Source organism: Coloeus monedula (assembly GCF_965178545.1).
Source record: "Coloeus monedula genome assembly, chromosome: 5".
Taxonomy (NCBI): Eukaryota; Metazoa; Chordata; class Aves; order Passeriformes; family Corvidae; genus Coloeus; species Coloeus monedula.
The window spans coordinates 64,577,467-64,597,680 of NC_138785.1; the positions used below are offsets into that span (position 1 = coordinate 64,577,467).

Sequence of the window (20,214 nt, forward strand, 5' to 3'; positions counted from 1 at the left end):
CATAAATAAATGTCCTGGTTTCAAAGCTATTAAAAAAACACAGCAGTTCACAGTGATTTCACCCATGGGTGATGATACGTAGAGCTTCTCAAAGTCTCAGCAGTGGAGGAGTCAGATTTTCACACCAAAATCTCTGTCCCATTTGAGGAGGGGCTTTGCAGCTGCACATACGTAACCCACAGGACACGTCTGCCTCTTCAGGCAATTGTCCAACAGATTCGTGATACATAAACCCAGTTTCTCCACAGAGAAAGCTTACCAATGTTCATACATGCAGCTGACACTAGTTTTCCTCCAATTTTCCAAGACAGGAATGAGCCATCAAAACATGCCCAGGAAGACTGGTTGGTAAACGGCCACACAAAACATTTAAGATTAATTTGCCAGTAGATCTCTGTAGCAGCACAGCAGATACTCTGCAGTCACAGTTAAGGACCGTTTCAAATACCCACAGAAAACTTTGGACCAGATGCCCAGAGATCCAGCTGACTGCAGGTCAATCTTCAGTTTGGCAAATGCTGGAGCAACCTGGCCTATTAAATTTTGAAAATCTCAGAGGCTGGAGATTTCACAGCCCCTCTGCTACCCTCCTTGGTTCAAGCTCTTTCACTGGGATTTCACTTTTCTTTAAAACCAGCATGAACTTCTCCTGCTACCCCTTCTGAGTGTTGCTTCTTGCCCTTTTTCTATGCCTTTGTGAGAGGAGCTTGGCTCCATCTCCACTTTACCCCCCCATCGAGGGGTTGAAAAACACAATTCAATTCCCAGGTGGAGCAAGAGCAGACCTCTCCATCCCCTCTGCCTGCATGCCACACTCTCAAGAGAAGCGTGCAGCAGCTTCCCCCATCATGCTCACTGCATGAATCCTGGTAGGTGCACTCTGTTGACCAAGTGGGTTGGGAACATCACACCTGAGTTAAACTATGAGTCATGGAAAGGTCAGTGCAAAACAACTCTCCTCCCCTATCACCACTACTTACCCATCACCTGCACCCAGGAATGCTTTGTCACTGCCCAAAGCCAGTGGGAGAACACGGGGCTGTGTTTAGTCTGAGCAGGGCAGGAGCTGCCAAGCAAACCGAGGCTCACAGCACAGGCAGAAACCCTGCAATTGGCACTCCTTGAGCCTGACTTGCAGCCAGGTTAACACACAGCAGAACAGAGAGCATATGTGCGAGTAGTCACAGGGGTGAGGTGCCGGAGCCACTGCCAGACACTCGCGGTACAGACAGACGCAGCCCCAGCTGTTCCCGACTGCCTTGTGTCCCGGCTAAGGCACTTGGCTGCAAACCCTTTTCCATTCCTATCTTCCTCTCATCAAGGGTAATAATGGCAACACAGCCATTTCTATGGTTTCCTTTGGTATCAGTGCACAATTATATGTGACCTTAAAGATTATATCCTCTCTATCTGTGTTGCATCTAAAACTGTAACCAAGCGATTGCCTTCATGCTGCTGGCATTGCAAAGCCAAAGGAAGGACCACAGCAAACGCTACAAGACTCCATGAAGCCAAACTTCCCAGCTGAACTCAATCAAAAATCCACAGTGGGCTCTCACAAGGTAAAGAACAGAAAAACTTGTTTGACTTGCAGGTCCCAGCTGAGTTTGCAATACCAAGAACACCAACAGGAAAAAAGAGGGAAAGAACTTTTAAACAGAGCAAAGCAAATGAAGGTAACTGAGACAAAAACAAAAAGGAAACTCTCAAAGTATTTTTCATTACTTCTAGAGCATTCACATGATTTTAAACTGCAAAATTTACAGCAATCTGGGATTTATAAATGTACCTCAATAAGCTCTCTTGACAGAGGTAAAAATAAGTCAAGAAAAAAACAAACTGGTCTCTGATCAAGAACTCTCCAAATGAATCCCTGCATACAAGGCTGCCTATTCATTCAGTCCCACTCAGAGTTGCTCAGCAGAGAAGATCTCAGTATATATTTAGACATCAACTAGTAAACTTCTGAAAGCCTTGTGAATCACTTCTGAAATTCCCTTTATCCTAAGTCATATACTCTATGTCATATAATCTCTAAGTCATATACTTAGGAGGAGAAGGAAGTATATGACCTATTTTTTAAAGTGACAAGAGCTCTTGCCTGACACTTAAGCAGAACAGGTTCTGTGGCTTGTTCTTCATATGATATGCATCAAACTTTAACTCTTACTTCACCATGAATTTTACCATACAAGCAGTATCGGAGCAATGCAATCTTACTTTGCCACTGCCTGAAATAGACTTGAAGGAACACAACTACTGTATGCTTAGTGCTCCCCTTCTGCATGGTGCATCCAGCTATTTCACTCCATAAACCAGTACAGGTGAGGGATGGTTTTTTTTCCCACTGAAGATCAGATGAACTTCGCAAAAATGAAACGGAAGAATCATATTTCATCTTCCTCTGAAGTATCATAGTGCCTCATGCTAGAAATGAACTGACAGAAGGGGTACTTGAAAACTTCCCAAGGAACTGGATGGTGTATTCGTGAGCAGCTACTATGCAGCAACAACCAAGATTACACACTAGTTCTTCATATCCACCATGAGGAGCAACTGCAATCTGTTACTGTTTTACAGTGACAGCATTACTTAAACCTAAAAATAACAGTTTCTGAGTAGCAAAAAACCACCCCTGTAATTAAAAACATCGAAGTATTTTCAAAACATCACTAGTGATCCCTTGCAATTCAGGAATGTGTGTTTTTCATGGCCACCTGCCTTTCGACTTTGTTTTCCTTCATCTACAGATCAAGAAACTTGTCCTATAAAACCAGGAGAATCTTCAAAATATAGTTAATGATCAATTTGACTAATGTCAGTAGAAGGATTTCATTTTACAGAGAAAAGGGGAAAAATGGCTCCTAAAGCAGATAGAAATATTCACTGAACAAAGTTTTTATTCATTTCACATTTCTTGTCTGAAATGGAAAAATAAATAACTGTGCTTCATGCAAAACAATACTCCATCTAGATTTCAGAGCACAAGCATCAACAAGTAAGCTGTGAAAAAAACCATTCCAACGTTTCAGACAGTAACAGTTATGGACCTTGACACGCTGCTAATGGATCTTGACACAGGGAATAATCTAAATTCAGAAATGTTTGCCTTAAGGTTATATTTAAGGATGCAGAGAGCAAGCCAGAAAATTGTCCAGTAATCTCCAAGGCCCATGTGCTGCCCTCCATCAGATGCTGGGCTTGCAGAGACTCAGCTCTGCTGGCTGAGCCCCCCTTTCATCCTGGCCCCTCCAGAGCACTGCTTCTAAAAGCCCCATGCAGCACAAGCCCTTTTAACACAAATACGTTTAATTCATTATCGTTGAGTGCTGGATGCTTGGTTGGAGAACCCAAGGTCCAAAGCTGACTTAATGGCACCAGCAAACCCCTACAGGACTGGAAAATGCAGCAGTGAGCTTACAATTAACAGTATTCAGGAAAGAGGCATTTCATTGCTGAAGCCTGAATTTGTGTAGTGTAGAGGAGGAACTGTTTGTCATATTGGACAAAACTAAAACCAGGATTTCTTCACTTCTCCTTGAATGCTGGCCAGCCCATTGCATAGAAGAAGAGAGAGAAAAGTTACCTCAATAGCCATGCTTTTATTTGTCAATTTTCTTCACATTTCTTAGCCCTCTATGTTTTTATGTCAAAGATAATTACTGGGGATTAAGTACATAAGCATTAATGTCCTGAGAAGCAAAACTGAAAGCATACTACCTGTACATTGTACTGCAATGGCAGTCAGATGTGAACAGATACCTGGGCAGGCGCTGCACTGCAAACAGGGAAGTCAGCAAGAAGGAGACCTCACTCAGAAAGCCAAATATCTGGGTTTTGTTAAGCAGAACTAACCACCTTTCCAGAGATGTGCTGCAGCACTTGGGCAGCATGTGAAGGCCACTAGGATGGAGACAGGAGACAGGATGTCCTGCAGCCAGGAGTTACCAGCTGATGTGACATCACCTGAGAATCTCTTGTGACCTATTTCATCCTCTCCTAACTGTGCTGTATGTCTCCACCACCCAGGAACATGCTGCCATTTAAAAGATAGATACACTGAGCTGAAACCGTTTTCCTAAGAGCTATAAAGAATCCCCCAAAACCTTAATGAATCCCAAGATACAGCTTCCTGTTTTTCACAGTCTAAGAAATTAAAGAGAGTCTATGCAATTCAACCTCAGAGGAAGAAAATACCATCAGGAAATATATATTGTTGTTTATTTTTTCAGGGAAACTGGGCTTAAATGACAATGAAATGAAGTAGTTCTACTTTTGTTTAATGATGAAATGTGTAGGATTGTATCTTATAAGGTGAACACATTCATTAGCTGGCAAACTCCAAAGCAAGCTGACCTCCTGGTGCTCCTATCTAGTAATTCAATGCTCTTTTACCAGTGCTCAGAATGAAGGGCTGAAAGTAAAATGCTGTAACTGAGTATAAAATAAAGTACAGTCGGAAACAACCATAACTGTTGTCTCTAGGGAGGATTCTTATCAGCATACTTGCATGGGAACTTTGAAAAGGAATTAATCATCTGCAAGCAGAGCTGGACCCTGTGTGACCGACCTGAGTAACCTCTTTTGTAACCAGAGCCACCACATTCCTGCTCCATTTGGGCTGTGACACTCGATTAGCAGTTCTCTGATCCATGCAATCAAATTGTCTCTTTAATATAATAGTTTAAAGACTAAATAGCTGTGTGAATTTGTGTCACGACATTTAATTTAATCTAATCTAAGATAATTCATCCAGTATGTAATTAGCTCTGTGATTCCCTTTTTGCACTTACATAGTAGACATCATGTTAACCTATTTCTGGGAATTGAGGAGAACCTCATTTTCACAGTCTCGAATATTTAACCTACTCTGTTCTTGCTATGATTTCAAGATGGCAAAGAACTGAATTATTAGACTGAAAACCATATTATAAACTCTTAGAACTACCTTTAGTATCCTAAAAGCACAACCATTTCATGTAACTCTCCCAGGTACAAAAAGCAGTGAATAGGCTCTTTCTTAGAAATAGTTCCAGCCAAGATCAGTGGTAAGAATGTAAGAGGCAGCTGAGGAAAATCATATGTGGAAAAATCTAATTACAACACATGTAATAATGCATCTGAGCTGTGTCTTACTATACCAGATGATCATATGCTTTCTAGATTTAAAATTATAGCATGAGTCTGCAGTCCATTCATCAGAACAATGGTTCAATGCATGTACTACTGACCACTTTAAATTATATTACCTTTATTAATTTATTACAAGCTACATCACGTTTACCAAATATAAGCCCTTCTATATCTAATGCCAAATCCTACGGTTAAAGTGGCAAGGCAGTGTCACAGCACAGTGATACAGACAGTGAATCATTCACTGCCTTGGTGCAAGAGGGGACAGACTGAACAAAAGTTTCTGGAGTAATAAGGCAGATCCGCAATGGTTTGCTCCATCTCAAGAGTAAAAGAAATATTGGGGATTTCTCTTAGATTACCAAACCATGTGACAATTTGTTGAATCTTGTGTGGGGCTGATTTTAACAGCCCACTGCACCTGTATTTTTTTTTTTTTTTTTTTTTTGCAGAACCAGAAAGTTACAGTAAACAGCAAACTTTGAATTAAAGCCTCTCCATAGTAATTTTGATGGAAATCTTTTGGGAACAGTGATTTTAGACAAACTGTGGCATTGAATTTGTTGTACAATACTTGCCCCATCAATGTTAATGGAAAATTCCCATTGATTTTACTGAGTAGATATGGGCTCCTCACATTTAATTTATCAAGAGAATTGATTGCAAGTTGTTTACATAGCCCACACAGACATGCAAAATCAAAATCTGGAAACATCAAAGCTAACCCTATACTTAAAACCAAAACTCCCAAAACTGCCAGTTATTCTTTCAAATGAGACCTAAGAACTCTCAGGGGTTTTTTCCACTCTCTTTTTTGGCAGGATGTTATTTTTATCTTGGCACTGTTCATTTTTGCTATTTCATTTACAACACGTTTGGAGCAATTACTGAAATAGAATTGTGTCAAGTCTCCTCTGCACCAACTTTCCTACTGGATTTATCACTTTAGAATCTATTTAATTGACATTTAAAATATTACAGAGATAAAAATTTGGACTTCAATATTTCCTCTACCAAGCTCAGTTCTATCACGACAGAATTTAAACATTTTTCAGTACTTCATATTCTTCAGTTCAAAATTATAGCCAGGCAACCAAGGAAAGGATTCTGTGCTGGCATGTCATCAGTGCCAAAGGAGATGTTACCATCCCTGTTAACAATCTCAATGCTCTTTAAACACAGGGAACAGACTTGGGATTTCTAGAGTAGTTTAAACACCCTGCAACACATGCTTACTTTGCTCACACCTGCCTCAACCTGGGCACTTCCACAGAGAGGACCGGCATGCTGGCAGTACATGTTTCACTCACGGACCATGTGAGAACGTGGACAATCAGCACACATGAAAGCACTTATGCCATCAACAAACATGAGGAAATGCCAGACTAGGTTTTCAGCTGAAATCTGCAGCAGGTGCCTGACCCCAGGTCACTCAGTGTCTAACCACGAGCTCGTTCTCCTCTCTGTTTGCACCAGGCTCCCTCCCCCTTGGCTCGGTGCGAGGATGTGTATGATTAAGCATGTTGACATACAGAGTCCTCACATAATTGTAGCTATTCAGCCTCTCCCTGTTGTTGTGGTAGGGAGTATATTTAGCAGCCACAGTTACCCTCAGAAACGAAATACACAACCAACTCCCAAAGGCTCCCCTCTCCTCTGTGCACAAGCCTGCATTTGCCTTAAGGACTGTAATATTTTGCGATCAGCTGTGCTCTGAAGTAACCACCCCCCGCCGACACACAACGCAGATGAATGCTGAATCGCTGAAAAATACAGTTCCAAGTCAGTTCTCAAATCCTGCATGTATTACAGGATAAATTACTTTTGTATTGCCCTGGGCAACTGGATTCCTCTGGGCGACAATCCTAGCTTGGGCTCCGTGGCACATCCTCAATATCCACCTTCTCTATCACCACAGCATCTCGGCCAGCAGAAAAGGCCGGGCTTTTACCCCAAATATCACCGTCTGAAAAGCTGCGTGCTCCCACTCGGGATGCTGGGCGGGCAGGGGCTGATGCCACCCTCACCGCACGTCGGCCGCGGGGCCGCGGCGAGACCCCCGAGCCGCAGGGTACCAGCGGGAGGATGGACACACGGCGGCCCCTCCGCGCCCGCTCAGCCCGTCCAGCTGGGCTCCGGCCGGGGCTGCGGGGGACGCCCGGGGAGGGGGCGGCTCCGCCGGAGTCCCCGCGCAGGGTCCCGCCGCCCGCACCGCGGCGGATCCGCAGCCCCTCCCGCCCGACAGCGCCCGAGGCTGCGGCAGCTCCCCCCGCGACAGGCGCACACCCAGATTCTCGTATTTTCGGGTGGTTTTAGGTAAGCAAATTTTATCCGGCTGCCGCTGCCCGTGCCGTGCCGTGCCTCGCCGCCCGAGCGGGGCAGCGGCGAATGTCCCTCCCGCAGCACCGGGGGTCTCGGCCGCCCCCCCTCCCGCCTACCTGTGCCGGTGCTCATGGCGCACAGGAGGGGCCGCTCCCGCTCCCGCCGCCGCCGCCGCCGCCGCCGCCCGTCACCGCGCCCGCGCAGGCGGCTCCATCCCCGCCCGCCGCCGCGCAGCGGGGCCGCGCTCCGCCCCCGCCGCCAGGTGCCGGCGCCCGCAGTCCCGCCGCGGCTCGGCTCGGCTCGGCACGGCAGCACCTTGGGAAGTGTAGGCAGCCCCGCGCCGCCGCCCGCGGACTACATCCCCCTCCGTGCCTTGCTGCGGCCGGGGGTGGCTCCGGCCCCGCCGCCTCTGCGGGCAGAGCTGCTGCAGCATCCCCCGCCCCGCGGAAACTTCCCCCCAGGTCTCGCTGGAGCCGCAGCCCGCTCCCACCTGCCGGCCGCCACCGCTCCGTCCGGCCTGCCTCGCCCTGCGGGTGAGATCCCCCTCTGCATTTTCCTGTCCCACTTGAGCTCGGCTCGTGTGATGCCTGAGCAAAGCAGTGAGGTGCACAGGTGCTCCGGCACGGCCCCGAAGCGCCCGGGCAGTGAGGATGAGGATGCTTGCGCTGGTCCTCAGCCCAGCCCAGGCTCCAGGCACCGCTGCAGCACTGCACGGAAGGTGTTGGCAGCCAGTCTGGGCGTTCAGGAGAGGAAAGCAGTGCTTTCTGGATCAGGTGAACTTTCACTTGGGTCCTTTGGATTTGGAAGTACAAGGGCACACAATTATTATTAAAGCCATTTGTTTATTAAATACCGATTTATTCAGTATTTCATCCATTTGGAAATCTGTTTTATTTCTGTGAGAATTAATTTTTTTACAAAAAACAAACATCTATTTTAACAAATGGAAAAGCAGCCAGTGTCGTTGCATAAGCGTGCTGTACTGCACAGCTGCTCTGATGCTCATTTCAGACTGGGCTCAGGGCAGCTTCGGGTTGCAGTAACAGTGTGAGGAAATAGAGGTGTGAAGACTTGCTTTGTATTAATATCAGTCTGCTGATTACTCTCTGTTCCACTGACAGTTGTCTAAAAGTTATAACCTAATTAGTAATTGTAAGCATAAAACCTACACAGCTTTCCCAACCTACACCTGAAACTGACGTGAGATGAGCTCTGTAGCAGTGCTTACATGTCACAATTTGATAGGGAATCATGGTCCTTGGCCCTGTGTAAGTGTAGCGGTACCTTATGGCTCTTATGTCATTTGTCTGATGTGAATGGGGAGCCCCTGGACATAATCACTGCCATCGGGAAGAATGTGGACCTGCAATCCAAGCAGCCACAGGATCAGACGAGACAAACAAGTATCCCATTCCTGACAGCCACCATCAGTGGGTATCTGCAGAGGGGATTTCCTGAACCAGATGTGTGTTCCTTGTTTTGAAGAGTCTTCTGTGGATTTTCTCGTGTTGTCTTGCCCAGTTGTAGCTTGAACCCATGCACGCTTCAAAAAACAACAGCATCCTGTGCAGGGAATTTCACAGCCGAACTGTCTGGTGTGAAGAACTATCTGCTGTTGTTTTAAACCCGCTGTTTGCTATTTTACTTGATACCTGCTCATTCTTGTAGTAAAAGAGATAGCAAACATAATTCCCTGTTCACTTTCTCTGTGTCACTTATGAATTTACACTGCTCTATCAGATTCCACCCTTCACTCCTACTCTAGTTAGTCATTCCTTAAAATGGGTGACTCGTAACTTCAGCACCATGCTGCTATCTATCACTTTCTGTAATTTGTTCTGGAGTTTTCTTGTTTGATCATCAATTTTGGCTTTAATCATGAAGTGCCTTTGCATATAATAATCATCATGAGTTCAAGGCAATCTCTGAGTGATGTTAGTAACCCTGTGGTTACACATAAGTGTTTCTTTAAGAGCTAAATTAGACAGAGCTTTTGTCTTGAACATGGTGGGTGTACAATCCATATCGGAGGTAATGAAGAGGAAACTGCCTTGGGCTTGAAGGCTGCTGAAAGACAGTTTGACCCTTTTGCTGGGTGGCAGTGCGAAAGGAGAATTCATGCCAAAGCATATCATAATTCATGAAAAGCAGTGAGAACCCCAGGGCCACAAGAGGTTTTTGGAAGTTTTTCCTACAAGTCATAGAGACAACTGAAAGGTCCAGGTAACTACACAAATGCTCAAAGTACCTACGTGGTGCCAGATCTTTGGGAGCACTGTGAGTAACAGGCCATGGACTTCCAAATTCTCCTTGTTTAGGGTAATGCCACCTGCCCCAAGCTAGATTAAGAGCTCCCATGACCCAATGGAAAAGTCATAGTCTGCTACTGGTAAGACTCCATTACTCCAACCAATGAACCAGGGAGTAATCACCACTTTAAAGGTCTACTGTCAAAAAAAGGTCTTCTTCAAGCTTATCCAGGAAAAGCCCTGCCTCAATGGCTTTTGAAGATAGTTCAGTATCATGGATGACACAGATGACACAAGCATTACTTGGGAAGATGTCACAGTTCAGTGCATGAGTGGTCTATGGCAAAAGTATTTGCCAGAGTTTATTCTGAATTCTTCTGGATTTGATGTTATCCTTGCTCTCCAGAAAGACATCGTCTCTATCTCTGAGAAGCTGGCCTTTAAAAGGTTGATAGCAAAAGTGTGGGGGAATTGTTGGCTTCACGGTCAAAGTGAAACCATCCAGAAAGAGTTGGCAAGAAGGCTTATCCTAAACAATTTAAACTGAGCACCCAGTGTCACAGAGGAAATAAATCTTTCAGGACAATGGTCCATCCTGATAATGGGCACTTACACTCTTTGGGACACTGTAATATTCAGTCTCTTGTTACCAATCTCAGGCTAGTGGGCAGTCATCTCTTGATTTTAATTTTTGAAAGCAACCAGCTTGTCCAGCTACTGCAAAGAAGGCTGAAAAGTCAGCCTTTGACCTGTCAGCACTTTGCACCACTTCTGTCATTACTGGGAATTGAACTGGCACTTGGCAAACCTGATGGTCCTGTTTCTTCCTTCACATCCTCAGTGTCATCCTGAATTCTTTTAAGAGCATTGATACTTTTTTTGGAGGAGGAGGAGCTTAAACCAGGACAATGAAATTATTACTTTTATTTGATTATTTGTCTGCAAAGTTTTTTAGGTCATTGCCATATGAGAGGGGTCAGTGTCTCAATGATGGAGGGTCCAGCAAGAGGGAGAGGAACTGGAACTTCTGCACTGGGAATGAAGCAGAACCTTTGTATCATCAAAAAAAACCAAACCAAAACAACCCAAACAAACAAACAAACAAAACCAACCAAAACCCAAAAAACAACAACAAACAAACAAACAAAAACAAAAAATTGTGAAAAAAACCATCATCCATCCAGTTGCCAGAAGTGATTTACATGCTAACCCAGACTATAGAAGACTACAAATCCAAGCAGCTGCTTAAATTGGTGAAGTTTTTCCTTGGCTTCATGTTCAAAGCTGCCACAGTATCACAAGATTTTCAGGTCAAATAGCAACTTGGAGTGAAAATTAAAAGAACATTTAGTTTGTGCCAGCTGTGCTATTAGTTGTTAAAACCCTTCTGAAAATGTCCTAAATAGATATCTCACGGAAAAAAAAATTCAGAAAAAATCGCATAAATTAGACCTGCTTTTGTAAATCTTACTGTGCAGCTCTGTATTTCATGCCATTAAGTTCTACTGTATAGTCCTGAAAATTGAGTTTAAGCTCCTAAGAATCTTCGGTAATTTTTACTTTTTAGCCTGAAATCTACTTGATAGGCTGATTTTCACTCTAAGCTGCTGTCTTTTCACAGCCATTTTATCTTCCAGAAGACAAAAGAAATCTTGCAATTTATAGTAACATATTTTGAAGTGTTTATGTTTTAAATGACAAGTTATCCTTCAAAAACGTTCTATAAATTTACAGAAATATATGATTTTCCTATTAATTCAAAAATAGAAATTCTTTTGTGTCACAGAAGATTAAGAACCTGACCTGACATGCTGTCATGACCCCTCTTTTGCTTTTTACTGATTCTCTTTTGCGTGAAGAAAGCCCCCTAAACATCTGTGTTCTAAAGACGTTTCTACTTTTATTTTTCTGGTGTCATGTATCTCTTAGGAATTCAGGGCTGGGCTATTTTGCCTGGGTTACAGTCCTGTAACTAGACTTGAACTTCTCTAGTTTTATGACTAATTTCATATCAAGTGATGAGCTTTTTGACATTAAAACTACTATATCACAGAATTACTGGTACTGGGGCAGTTGCCAAAATAAGCCACACTTGTGTTTGCAACCAGTGACAGCAGTTACCTCTCCAGCACCTTACTGTGTTTGTTGTATTAGAATGACATTGATAGTAAATAAAATATAAGGCAAGTCTGAAGTCCCAGAAGAGTAACAGACTATCTTAAAATGAGATTCTGGATATGGGAATAAACTGCCAGCTACTCACTGAGCCAGAAGCACGTGTTTATAAATAATGAATTAGTGTGAAGCAGCCATAATGAAATAATAGCATAGCACTATATTAAGATGTCTGAGTTGCACTATCAAGATGTCAGTATTAACTTTTATACAAAGCTTCTCTCACACCGTGGGAAGAATATAAACACTGCTTCAGCAGCTATAACTTAGACATCCATTACCATTACAAACCTAAATGCATTATGATCACTAGGTCAAATAAAACTCCCAGGCAAACTTTGAAAACAGAAAGCGTGAAATAACATCAAAGGGAACAATGGCTGAGGATGAAAGAAATCTTTGTTACAGTGAGACAATCAAGGACTGTTCTCTCATGTCAGCAGTCAGCTTTTGGAAAGTTGGTCAGAACAAATAAATTTTAGTATTTCAGGCTGCTGCACGACAGGAAGTCTAGCACGTAATGATGAGCATCTGTATAGAATTCATACACAAAGATGACAAACTCTGAGGTTACAGCAGTGAAATGTGCAGAAATACAAATGCAGGGAAGGCTTTGGGAAGAGCCAAGACAAAGCATGAACAACATAAAAGTCACTACACTCACAAAAAACATTGGCAAAAATTTAATTTTTATTTGGGAATGGCAGGTGAAGCTTGCAAGGATTTTAGTGCAATGCTACACAGTCTGTGTAACCACAGATATCAGTACTTATGACAGTAAAGATGTAAATAATGTTGTACTTTCTGTAGTAAGAAGCAGCATAGTATGGTCCCTTTTGTTGCAGAGAGGTTAACGCTTATTAAGCACATTGTATCCCCATGCAAATGTGACTCCTTGAAAAACTACTCTTTATGTGGAGCTACAGCTTCTCCCCTGAAGTTGATGATACTACAATCCATTGGCCCTGAGTCAATTTAACTCTGTTTTGCAGCCCAGGCTGATGTGTGCTGATTTCCCATTCTTTATCCTACACTGCATATCTTACACTGTTCTTATGTAAAAAAACCCATACAATACAGCCTCATGCCAGCAGAATATAAAATCTTCTGAGGTGATAAAATTCTCATGTGGTACTGTCTGTAAGTGAGGCTTTGCCTGGGAAGATGTGTGACAGTTTACAGGAACTTCCAGCCCACTCTGGCAGTGAACATTCCTGAGACATCAGGCCCTTGGAAAATGCAGCTGTGACTGATACTGCTCTCTGTGTCCTCAGCTGCATCAAAGCTGTCCTGTACTATTGGTGTTGCTTTCCAGGCTTCACTAGGGGAAGGTCCCAGTCTGTATGAAAAGGCCTGGACCAATCCTACCTAAAAGAGAACTCAAAAGTTTACATGGGGATTGTGGATACAATATGCACAGATGTCAACTAGAAAAAAGAAAAAGGAATAGAAACATAATTCTTTTTTTTTTCGAACACGGGAAAAAGTGGAAAAAATATCACTGAATATAATTAATGGACATGACACATGCTGTGCATTTAATAGAGTCCAGAATGTGTTAATGCTTATCAGAAGTTTTGGGTTTAGCTGCACAGCCTTAAACTTTTTATAGCATGCCCCCACACATTCACACCTTAACATCATTACTGTCTGTGGTGGCCAGTGCAAGTACAGTTGACTTAATCAAAGGTCCATAGATGGAATTGCAAGATGGTTCCAAGGCCAAACTTCAGACAGGAAGCATCTAGAGTTTTCAGGGTTTTCAGATCCATATTGACAAAAGTTCTTCTGTGTCTCAGATTTTCTCTGATAAATAAAAAATCTTTCCTCATATTTCTCAAGACTGAGGGTTGCACTCTGCCTTTTAAAGATTTTATTCTCCTTCTAAGAAATACTGTCTCAAGCATACAAGGCTGGTTACTTAAGCAGAAAGTGTTGTGCTTGTTATGTTTATAAACACCTTTTAATATATTTAGCGCTGGTACCTGTGGCCAAATGGTCTAAAAAGATGAATGTGAGAGGAAAGTTGTTACTAGAAATTATAACTTAGGTCTACAGATAAAGCTAAAAAAAAAAAAAAAAAAAGAGGACCCGGGAACCCTTCTTCAGGTCTCAACTAGAGGGCAGCAGTAATTTGGAAAAATTCCAATTATTTTGCTTGTTTTATATGAAGGCAGACTTATAGTTTTTTGTTGAAGCCAAAAGTATCACTACAGGATTTTCTCTACTCTAGACATTTTGGTGGCTGGATATGCTAATCCTGAACTATAGGAAGATACTATTTTGGGCTACCTTGATCAAAGGGAAAACTACTGACACTAAACCAAGTGGCACCTAGTGAATGGAACAAAGCTTATAGGATGATAAGAAATTCTATGATCATTTCTATCCTGGTGGCTGTCTACTGGTTTTGGTCTTCCAGATATTCCTTCAGGCATGTTCTTCCACAGAGCATCAGGAGAGCCAAAAACAAGCTTTCATTTCTACTGAATCCATATTGAAATATCTTTTCTCCAATTCTTGAATGCCTGAGGAAGCAAAATTTAGTTTCTCAATGCCAACACTAGTTAAGGAGATATCTCTATTCCACATATAATCAAGCTCCCATAAATAAATTTCCATGGCCCTGCACTTTCTAGTACTAAGCAAAATCACCGAACAGATGGGTAAAATTTCAGTTCTTCAAATTAAGTGTTTCAGTGTATGGCTAAGGATTGTAAGCGCTTCTTTCTTGAAAGTCTTTTTATCCATCCCAGAAGTGTTCTGGCATGCTAGTAAAGAAAAGAGTTTGAATATGTATATAGAAATATAAAAACACATTTCAAATAGTACACATTTATGCAAATGTGAAGGGAGAAGGAATTGAAGCAGAACTAAATATTCATTGCTGCTGCTCCTCCCCCTTCTTTTTTAAGATCAAGGAGCAGTGGCTTTCTACTCCACTCCTCAGAATAAATAGTTTTAGATATACTGACATAGTTTTCTCTGCTTTAAAAGACAGCAGAAAAGCTGTGACAACCTCAGTGAGAAATCTCATTCCGGGAAAAAACCTTGAGTGGTGCCCTTTTCTAAATGTTTAACATGGGACTAGATAGTCTTGAAGTTCTCTTTGGACCTTGATGGGCATATGCCTCTGTAAAAAGAGTCCTCTGAAGGAAAAGAGGTAGCAAATCCATTTGAACAACATAATGAATAATCTATACTCAATATATGATTACATAATTATTTCCTGGCTACCTATAAGAAGATTTCCTTAAGAATAAACTCTTATTTCTACCTGCAAACTAGAAACAGCTGAAAACTGTTAACCTTTAATTAAAAATCAGTTCATCCAATTATAAAAAGAAGTACCTAGTTTTCCTTTAATTCCCCTACAATGCTGTAAAAGGTGGGGATTTAGCCTGCCAAAGGTAAAGAAAATATATTTTTTTTAAAAAAGGATGTTCTGTGGGAGCTTAAATGTGGAATATAGTTTTTATTTTTCTGCTTTTAATAGTTGGTGGTTTGGAGAGGAACAGAATTATTGTTTCCATGTCAACACATATTTTCTAATTTCTTGATACTTGGGTGTTTTAGAGGCTCTATTTGCCAAGTGTGTTGTTAATTCCAGTAGATAAGAGGAATTTAATTCCACTTGCGAGATGAAAGAAGAATAGGGAAAGCTCATTTCCTGTGCTGAAGCTTGTGCATACAAACTGTCTCAGTGTATTTGGTTTGGGGTGATTGAGAAATAAAAGCTTTCTCTGCTGTATGGAAGTCCAAAGTTTGTGCTTGATTTGGGGAGGCTGTTATCTGTGTGGGGCAGAAAATAAATCCTGCTGAGTCAGAAAGTACAGGAATGAAATGCTTAATCTGAGTATTAGTGATTCTGAGTGGTAAGTGATAACTGCAGTTTTTATTCTGAGCTAATGAGACTCTTCTAGAAGCTTTCTCTTTCTCTGCTGTGGGAAGGCCTATGATCCATGTCATGGCTGGGATGGAATTGTGAATCCAGTCATGACTGGATCCCTTTTTGCCTGCTGAGATTTGAATATGGGCTTCCTTGGTAGGAACATGTTGGCTTTTTGGTCTGCAGCTAAAAGTGGCTCTTTGGCTCTTGGAAGCTGCTAAGCTTGGGAGGAAGCTCTGCCAGGTGGGTACCATGGTCTTGCTTGTTCTCAGGAACAACAAGCTCAGTAACATCTATTATTAGCATTTGGTAATTGTAAGCAAACTTAGCCATTATGCTGTGTAAAGAGCTTAGGAACTGTGTAAGTGGTGTAACAGCTGGATGTTTTGACTCAGCATTTTCCTGCAGACTACAAGGCGACAGCATTTCCGTACAGATGGATGGCAGTACATTTTTCTTTTCATGTTTTCTGTTTTTCCTTTCTGAACCTGGCCATGGAGCTGGGGTGCTGTTTTTTCAAGACCTGTGGAGAAGTAAAGCTATCTGGGTTTCGAGCAAACAAATGCAAAGATGTCAGGAGACCAGAAGAAAGCACTTCAGCTAGTTCTGTATGCAGTTGCTGTGGAGAGATAACATGCTAATCAAAAAGAAACATATGGTTGAACCTATTTCTGTGGAAGTTGTGTGTAATCATATGAAAATAACACAGCTAATATCCATGCATGCAGATAATCTGGCTAGAATTAATATAATTGGGTAAGTTTGCTAAAATGTTACCTCTGTGAGTTAGGACTTCAAGCCGAATGTTTCTCACATCTAGGGGCTCAATTGATATTTCTTTGTAAACTTTGCAGTACAGATTGTATTACATTTCTTTTTAAGTGGGTGTACCTCAATGACTAGGTGAAAGAGGAACCAATAGAGACTAATTTAGCCAAGAAAGCAGTCAGTATCTTGTGTGACTTCAAACTTGTTGTGCTAGATGTAAATAGTGGAGAATGCTAATTTCAGCAAAACATGGAACAAAGAAGATCTTTTTATGATTGGTTCCAGCTAGAAGAAATAAGCTTGTTAACGTTTATTGGACTTGGGATGAAAGAGATCAGACAGGAATTTAGTAAAATGTGTAGAAAGACCCTGTCTCACCTAAAACTGGTATTTCTATCAGTTACCAATGAATAATCCAATGAGTCATGCTTCAATATTTTTGCAAGTTAGAGTTAGTCCCTATGGCAGTGGACTGTTCCTTCTTAGGCGTTTCCCCAGCTGTGATGGAATAATAGTTACATGGGAAGGTATAAGTCAGCCTTTACAGTAAATGTGTTGTTTTCCCTAAAACGAGCTGCTGAAGTGAAAAATGGTTAGACAAACATGCAGCTGCAGAAGGGCAGACAAACAGGATGATGAAAAGCAGTGCATGAAAGTGACAATTAGAGGAAGTGTCTTGTATCCACGCCCAGTGTCCTCCCCAGCCTTCTGTCAGCTTCTTTTAATAATTCTGAAGAGGTCGAGGACAACCAAACATAAACAGGGCCATTAAGTCTTCATGTAATTTTATTGGTTAAAGAATTGACTAGAAGAAACAACTTAGAAGCCTATTTTTAGCAAAAGGAAACCTGAAACAGGTAGCACAATTCATAGTAATTAAAATGTAGTATAAGGGATGTGATTACTAATATGGAAACCAATCTGTGCTACCTTTGTTTTTTTCCTGTTTGCTGCAATATATTGGTCTCTTGAATTATTTCATGAGTGCAGCTATCCAATAAGGTTATTCACTTAGCTTTTGTAATGCAGATTAGTACTGTTCCAATAAGACAACAGGAGGTCCAGGGCCAACTTTTCATGTCATTGCCTTAAAGCTGAAAATTTCCTTGTTTCTGCCTAAACTACATGTCCCAATACACCACCAAGAATTGAAGTTCTGGGTGTGGTGTGATGAAATACTATGGAGCATTACTTCAGAGTAAAATCCTAGAGGAAGCTGAAGATTTCTGGTCTAGTTGAGGATTGCAGGAAGGAGTTGGATTAGATGACTTTTAAAGGTCCCTCCCAATCCAAACTATTTTATGATCATAGGCAGGTACGGAAAAAGGAGTTAAAGAGCTTGAAGTTCAGCTGGTGCTATTTTGTTACATGTTTATTGAAGTGAGTTGCAGCTCTCCTAATTTCAGTGCTCTAAAATAAAAATTAGTTGTATCTTTTGAGATTTTAGGGACATACCAACCAGTGGTAGAGTCTACAATGATTGGGACCCAGAAATAGAGACTGAAAGATTGTTATCCATTGGGAAAAATATAGGCTTAGATGACTCTTTGGTGGTTTTTTTCAAAACTTGGAATCACATAAAAAAAGAGGAATATCAGTGAAGAACTGATGTTATAAAATGTAACCAAATATTATCTTTTAATATAGATATATATATAAAATAAATGTAATGAAAAGACTTAGACATTCATGAAACTCATGGAAAATTAGTCAGTAGAGTGGTGAGAGAAATGTGGTATTTCATGCTGTTGGCATAGTTACTTCATAAAGTAATTACTCCTGAAGTGGTATGCTTTGTGTACCGCATTATAGCGCAATATCAAATTAATTCCCTCTGGGATGATTGGTTGGTTGTGATTTACACAATCACTTGAGTACCTTCCAACATCATAATTTCTGGGAAGATGGAGAGTTCTCAAGCATGCTGCAGGAGCAGATTGGCTGATCAGTGTGAAGTAGCATTTATAATTCACGTTTACATGGTGCGATGAGATGAAGTAAGGTAAATGAGAGTATGGTTTATAATTAATACCTAATTTCTAATGTTTAAAAACAACTCTGAAGTACATGTTCCTTGAGATGGATTGGCAGGAGTCATAACTAAGGTCTCAAAGGTATCTGAAGGCTCTGGTTTTGGTACTCCTGCTGGTAAGAGCTGTAGGAGGGCAGCAGTGCAGTGGGGACAGCCCATCACCTGAAACCCCACTGCTTTTGTGGGTCATTTAGGATATGGCACGTGGATCAGTCATGTTACACAGAAGATAAACTCTGTGTGCATTCCACAACAGTCTTGTTCAACTCCCCAAACTGATATTTAATGCTTCATAGTGTGTGATAGATCTCCTAAACAACACACTTCTGCAATTTAAACCTGAGCATATTGGTGTAAATTTCTTGTCAAACGATTTTTCATCAGTGTTTTCGGCAGCTGAAATGATAACAAGAAACCTAATTTTGCAATCAAAAGCAAAGGAGTGACAAAGCCCTATACTATATCTGGAGGACTGTTTGTTACTTTTTTCTGAACAATGCTTTTTGAACACAATGGCCTGGATGTGTCCCTTGGAGCCCTCTAGCCACCAATGCAAAATGCCACAATGAATTATTGCTTTGAAAAGCTAAAGTGTGTGAATGAACCTTCCAGCACACTTGATACATTTCTGCTTTGCATAATGAACTTTAGTAGCTGAACTCCATGCTCAGGAATGTTTCTTTCTTCAAAAAAAAAAAACAAAAAAACTATAGAAGTTTTGGAATTAACAGTATTGGTTAATAGACAACTTTTTGTACTTGCCACATCCAAGCCAGGCTGTGCAATCAACAGGAAAGATAAGAAGGTCAAACAGGAAGAGCTGTGCTGGAGCCAGTTTTGATCAGAGCTGAGGAAGGCAGGGATCTGCCTGCTCTTTTCCAGCATGTTACAGTGGATCAGACCTGGAAAAGGTAGGAGAAGTCCTGTGCTCTATGTCTACATTGCCCTCTTTTGCTCTATTTAAGGTACCTGTGGCTGGTATTCAACAGTAGGTTTATTGTCAGTGTGTTAGAATTGCAGCCAGTTAAACAGGGCTAATTTCGGTATTGTTCTGTTCTTTGGTGTGTCCATAATGAAATGACTGTAAAATGTGTGTAAATGTGATCTGTCACAGTTATGAGAACCTGCTGGGATTTTCTGTGCTGCTCTGTTTCCCTCTTCTAGCTAGTGTTGTGTGAGCTGAGCTGCTATTCAGTAGCAACAGCTCCTACTTTATTCCTCTGCATTAGCTGCCACAGGCCAAATTCTGTCACATCTAGATCTCAGAATGAAGTACTGAGATTCACAGATGCCTTTTATAGTTTTCTAACAGTGGTCTGGTTTTTGTTTTAAAGCACCCCTAGAGTTTACGCTTATTTTTAAGCAGTTATGAGACTGTGGATTTTTGTCTCCAATTTTCCATATCTAAACTTAGAATTTTTGGACTTATGGTGCTTTCAGAGCTGTGTTGAGGATGGAAAATATATTTTGGGGCTACTGAGATATAAAGAAAATTAATCATAACAGAGGGTTAAAGCTTTTAAAGGAGTATATTGCATCTCTGAAGCTTGCTGAGGCTTTTTTTGTTTGTAGACCAGTTGTGAACAATGATACTGCTTGCAACACTGTTTGCTGAGAATTGCTAACTAACCTAAAGTTACTTCAGT

General features: G+C 41.6%; 1 protein-coding gene across 1 annotated transcript in view; it reads right to left on the bottom strand.

Moving 5' to 3' along the window:
• ABLIM2 (actin binding LIM protein family member 2) overlaps window positions 1-7,696 on the bottom strand; it is a 131,285-nt gene extending 123,589 nt beyond the window's left edge. The window contains exon 1 of the mRNA XM_082281610.1: window positions 7,572-7,696. Coding sequence (XP_082137736.1) covers window positions 7,572-7,587 — 16 coding nt within the window. The 5' untranslated portion in view covers window positions 7,588-7,696. The remainder of the gene's footprint in view (window positions 1-7,571) is intronic.
• Window positions 7,697-20,214: the final 12,518 nt, after the last annotated feature.